The following is a 6,057-nucleotide window of genomic DNA, read 5'->3' on the forward strand; positions in this document are numbered from 1 at the left end:
GCTAGACAATTCAATACTGTGTCATAAGATTAAAAGTTCTCGAAAGTCAAGGCATAACGCGAGTTTAGATCCAATACCAAAATATCTCTTCCACTGATTGATCACTAGTCGATGTGAAAATTAAAACAGATTTATTTCTCATAAGTTAAGTTCATTTTAACAATACACTTTGAGAATGTTACTTTATTTACTCAAATAAAACCAGCACCTACCTTCGGTACTGCATCTTCCGGACCTTATTGTCCAAGAACAAATTCTCTACAAGTATGTTGGGCGCCAGGATTTCCGCAGGCACTCGAAAACATCAAAGATTTAAAATACAAACATGCTAGAGCAAAATTTCAAAATGCAAAAATTCTACAGCAAAATTCAGCAAACGCAAAATAAAACAAGAGAACTCAATCTCAAATCTAAATTTTCGTTAGATACTGTATACTTTTACAAAATCACACTAGCTAAGCATTGGAAATCTAGTTAATGGTAGAGACGGCGTTCGATGGTAAAAGTAAAACAAATCCCTGAATACAATTAAAATGAGATCAGTCGAGATTCAAAATAACAAACAACACATGGTTTATTAAGCCTTGATACGAATCAGTTTTCCTGGTAATACATAATACTATTTGACTAAGCAACAATCCTACTCTATTTTGCAATATAGTTATTAAAAAAACTTTTTATTTTTAAAACAGAAACTCTACATACCACTATCTATTTATGATTTCAAAATGTAAAAAAAAGGGTATCAAAAACTTTACGAAAAGTGTAGTCATATTCCATCAAGAAGGGTTAATCAATGCAAGAAAAAGAGCTGTCCATATTCTATTAAAAGGGGTTAACCAAATCAAGAAAACGGGCTGTTCATATTTCCATAAAATAAAAGGTTAGTCAAATTAAGAAAAAGGGTCATAGTCATTTCTCAACAAGGGGAAAAATCATAGCCAACATGAAAGCGGTAGTCAAGTAATCAAAAAGGGAATGTAACAATTTAACAGAAAGGGTAGTCCAAATTTCCCCATAAAGGGTAATCAGAGTTTCGTCAAAAATCACATCACATAGCATCAAAGTAGGGTAACGTCAAACTGGGTACAATACATTTTAGGTCGAATCAGAGAAAATAACAGTAAATATAATTTATTAATTAAAATAGGCAAGATCAAGCAACATAGTACATAAACAATAAATCAATAACTAGAAAAATCGAACAGCATATTAAATCAACAATAAGTCAATCTACATAACATATTGAGTTTTACCAGTAAACGGCCAAATCTTCGCTGTTCGTTTCCTATAAAAATCCATAGTAATCCTGAGGAAAGTTTTCTTTGGGTCTTTGAAAAACAGCAGTCCGGAAAACGGAAGTAGCAATAGAATAATTCCTTACCATAAAATTACAATAATCGAAATTCAAACACGCAACTTATCGCCTCAGGAACACCAACGTAACAAAGAACGAGTCTCGGCGTGCGCTCGGCTCGTTCCTCTTCTCGCCTAATCCTTCATGTAGCTCGTGCGCTGATTGGCTGGAGTTGGCGCTACGGCAAGCAATGTGTCGTAGCGAACTTCAGTTCCGACTGCTATGGGTGCTAGCTATCCTCTTAGTCATTTTGATTCTCCACTTGTCACGATTTTGAGCAACCAAACGTACTTTAATTGGTGGATGATTATTCTCCTTACTCTTCGGCGAGACCTATTGGCTACAGCCTGGAGCCCAAATTCATCCGGGCATCTTTAAAAGATCTCCGCTGGTACCAGTAGTTCCAATAGTAATAGTCCGGGCCTGGGCTTAATAGCTCTCCCTAGTCACGATGTGGAAATAAGAACAAAAACTTCTCAAAAGAAGTGTTGTAGTGTTCCACGCCAAGTGGAGAAGTCGAATTTCGAATTTTTTAAATGGTCTAGAATATTCCTTGAATCCAGTCAGCATCTCAACAAAAGTCTTCTAGAGGGTTCACGTACTCATCAAAGCGTTAGTTTGTAGTCCATATTTTGGCGGGAGAATTTGAATGGCCTGAAACTGTAGATTTCGCCCTCGTCGTGCATCTCCTGTTCTTTTAATATCCTCTATAGTCCCGTGTATCCAAAATGTCCCTCGAAGTGTCTCGCAGTCGGCGACGAAGCGTTGGTTACATAACAAAAGCAAGCAAATCAAAGCAAAATCAGTCCTTAAATATACAATTTTCTTATAACTTCAGTCATTTTAGCAACGTTTTAATCACTTATGACTAATAATACGTCTTCCATGATCAAATCTAGTAATTATTTTGAGTTACTTATAGACGGAAAATTTCTTACACCATTATCACTTAAAAAATTTTCGAACAAGCAAAGCGATGAATTTAACTTAACATCCGCAGGCATTTCGTGCTTGAGTGAGATTGTCTAACAGTTACCGTCTGTTTCTACTAAACGAACAAGGCAACTCACGACATCGTGCTCAGTAGTATGACAACGTCGTGCAACGGGCTTGTCGGCCTTCGGTCATCTTGATTGTTTATGGTTTGCTCTCAGTTTTACGGCTGTTGTTCCATCTCGTCAGTTTCAGCCTTCTTCTGTCGCAGGATTGTTTCGACGTAATCTGCTACTGCTTCCCACATCTCCTCGTTTCGTAGCAGCTTTTCTATTACACTGTCCAGTGTAAGACGTCCTACTTCTCTTTCAAGCCTATTCCTCTGCTCGTCCTATCGTTCACATTTAAAGAAGGTGTGCTCTGCGTCGTCTGAGTCGGCTTCGCAGTTCACACATTTAGCGTTCTATACCCTGTTGATCTTCTGTAGGTAGGCTCGAAAATATCCGTGCCCCGAAACAAATTGTGTGAGGTAATAGTTTACCTCACCATAGTTTCGGTTGACCAACGCATTTATTTCGCATATTAATCTGAAGGTACATTTACCCCTGGTTTCCGCATTCCATCTTGTCTGCTATTTCTGTATAGCTTGTGCTCTGGCTTCTCTTTTGGCCTCAAATTTGCCGCATTCGTTTATCTTCACATATGCCACCTTGCGTTCTGCCGTAAGCAGATCAATTGGCATAACTTCGGCAATCAATAGCGCCGCTGGTTCCGAGACGGTGCGGTAAGCACATGCCACTAGTTGGGCTCCTCTTCCCTGTATCCCTGCCATGCGTTTGCGGTATTTCTCTATTTTAACAGCATCCGCCCAAACTTCGGCTCCATACAGAAGGATACAGTGCGTCACTGATATTAAGAGACGTCGCCTGCTTGATTTTGGACCTCCTACATTTGCCATTAAACGACTTAGATTTGTCGTAACCGTGCATGCCTTGTCAGCCGCTCGTTTAATGTGCTCCCAAAAGGTGAGCTTATTATCGAGCAAGATGCCAAGGTGTTTTGCTACCTTTTGTGCCTGCACCTCCTCGGTTCCCACCTGTATAGGGATTTCCACGTCAATTCTTTTTGTAGTTAAAATCACGATCTCTGTCTTCTGGATAGCTAAACTTGGACCATGAGCTTGCTCAAGATCGCGAACAGCTATTGTCGCCGCTGTATCATCTGCATAGCCCATAAGTCTTGTGTCTTTCGGCATTTCGATACGCAGAATGCTGTAATAGGACACATTCTACAGGTCTGGTCCCAAGATGGAACCTTGGGCCGCACCGGCAGTGATCATTTTCTGTCGTGGTCCTTCGCTTGTTTCGTAAAGCAGCAACCGATCCTTTAAGTAATCACTTGCTATCCGGATAAGGTGCTGCGGCACGTTGAAATTATGTTCTGGCGCATCAAATATATCGACCCATTTTGCCGAATTGAATGTATTTCTTACGTCTAGAAGAACACGTACGACAATTTTCCGTAAGTAGTAACCTACTTGTCGTTCCTCTAGAGCTATGCTCACTACCTGTGTCACCGCGTCTACCGTGGACCTCCCTTTCCTGAAACCATACTGATTACTAGATAGGTCACCAGCAGCTTGTATGGCTGATTTTATTCGAGGTTTTAGCAGCCTCTCTAAGAGCTTTCCTGCCGTGTCCAGCAGACAAATAGGTCTGTAGGATGATGGTGAGATCGGATCGCTTTTGCTCTTTTCTACAAGCACGAGCTTTTGCTGTTTCCACTGACTAGGAAAGGTTCCCATCTTGAGGCAGCTGTTGTACATATTTAGCATCATCCTGGGGCTTATATGTGTAGTTGCTTTTATAGCCTCTACTTGGATGCCACCCGGTCCCGGTGCTTTCTTGTTCTGCAGGGATCTTGCAGCTTCAACAAGCTCCATCTCCGTAGAGAGCGGGATTTCCTGTGTCAGTATATTTGTGTCTTTCTCCTCCCGCAGTTGGTGTGTGGGGAAGAGCGTGTCCACAATACTTTCCAATATTTATGTATCTCGCGGACCCATTGAGGTAAGCCTTTCAAGCTTGCGAGTGACAATCTTGTAACCTAAGCCCCAAGGGTCGTTATCCACCTAATCTTTGATGTTTTTCCATGCAAGGATCTTGCTTCCTTTGATTTCTTTTCCCAATTCCTTCTTAGCTGCTTTGAAGGTTGTAATTATCAAAGCTGCTTCGTCTGGTCGTTTTTTCTGCAAACACTGGGCTCTACGCCTTAGGACAAAGCATTCTCTTATGCAATTTACAATTTCGTCTAACCATCAATAAGCTGGACGCCGATTTTCACGTGATCTTTTTTTGGCCATAGATGCGTCACAGGGTTCGCGTATCAACTGCATCGTGGCATCAACAACCTCTAATGGGTCTCCCTGAGCCATTGCAGTTACTACCTCCTGTCCGCTGGTGAGCATTGATGCCAAGTTCTGCTTATCCATCTTGGTAGCTATCCACTTTGGCTTTGGTTTGGTCACCTTAGGTGTTTTTCGACAAAGGACCAATTGTATATAAAAGTTAATATACAAATGGTCACTCCCAGTATAGTCCTCCATGACCCTCCAATTTCGGACACTTTTAGCAATAATATATTGAGTGAACATTTATAAAAATTGTGCATAACAATGACAAATGTTGTTACATGGAACTCTAATGTGTAATATTCTTGTTCTTCAGATGAAGATAAATGATTCCACAGAAAAGAAAATTTTTCAAAGCATAGATAAGCCAATCAAGTGAATTTGTTTACAAAAATTGTTTAAACTATGATCTATAATTGTTATTTAATGCTTGTTTGCAATTAAAAATTGATTCTTCACATTTTTATAACAAAATTTATGTAAGTAATACATTCAAAATCTGAAAATGCAGCAGTTAACAGTTATATCCATTAATTTTTTATAATAATTAACAAAATGCAGGATATTTATCTACAAGTTACATTTTTATTCAAAAAAAGTAACTTTACTAATTCTACACCTTTGTGAAGAAATATCGATGAATGGAACTAATTAAATATCGCAAATATAACCAATTGCAAATCTTAAGTTAAATAACAACTGATTAAATAACAAAGTCAAAAAACGTGCAACTCTACGTTAAAGTACCATTCTTCATGAGTATTTAAACAAAAGCTCTGATCTACCTTGCGATGACGGTTGGAGGCGGTGGCCGACACTACCCCGCGGTGATGACGTGAGGAGTCGGCTGCCAGAGCCGACGCTGCCTCTTGGTGGTTACTTCGACTGATGGTGGTTCGACTGGCCGACATGCCTACCGTTTGAGGGTACGCGGATTACTGCTTGTATTTATTTCCTGAACACTCTGACATTAGAAGGGTTTTCTGTGAAAAAAATACCGTACCACGACTTCGACGAAGGTGCGTTCCGCTAGCACCTCCACAAAATAATTTCAGTTTTTTTATGCTATAATTTTGGGCCTCTTTTAGGTTTTTTGGGCACGGATGCCGATTTGTAGGCTCTTTTAGTTTTTTAAAAATTTTACTTTTTTCAGAGAGGTGTCTTTCAGGGCGACACCATGAGCCCACTGCTCTTTTGCCTTACAATATTGCCACTATCTCTAGCACTTCGCCATTCCGACGGGTACTTGTGCGGCAAACCTGCAGATCGAAAGTACAAGGTCACTCATGTATTTTGCAAGGACGATCTTAAGATCTATTCTAAAAACAAAGAGCAACTACATCTAGCTCTAGGGATTGTC

General features: G+C 40.0%; 1 protein-coding gene across 1 annotated transcript; it reads right to left on the bottom strand.

The window, feature by feature from the left end:
- Nucleotides 1-2,921: 2,921 nt before the first annotated feature.
- On the bottom strand, nucleotides 2,922-3,545 carry LOC117175546. Its single transcript, XM_033365256.1, has one exon. The coding sequence runs from the start codon at nucleotides 3,543-3,545 to the stop codon at nucleotides 2,922-2,924; it is 624 nt and encodes a 207-aa protein (XP_033221147.1).
- Between the last annotated feature and the right edge of the window lie 2,512 nt (nucleotides 3,546-6,057).

Source organism: Belonocnema kinseyi, chromosome 6, assembly GCF_010883055.1.
Source record: "Belonocnema kinseyi isolate 2016_QV_RU_SX_M_011 chromosome 6, B_treatae_v1, whole genome shotgun sequence".
Classification (NCBI taxonomy): domain Eukaryota; kingdom Metazoa; phylum Arthropoda; class Insecta; order Hymenoptera; family Cynipidae; genus Belonocnema; species Belonocnema kinseyi.

What these genes read in the sequence shown, in the direction of transcription:
- LOC117175546 (XM_033365256.1), bottom strand. Translation starts at nt 3,545, where the DNA reads ATGCCGAAAGACACAAGACTTATGGGCTATGCAGATGATACAGCGGCG.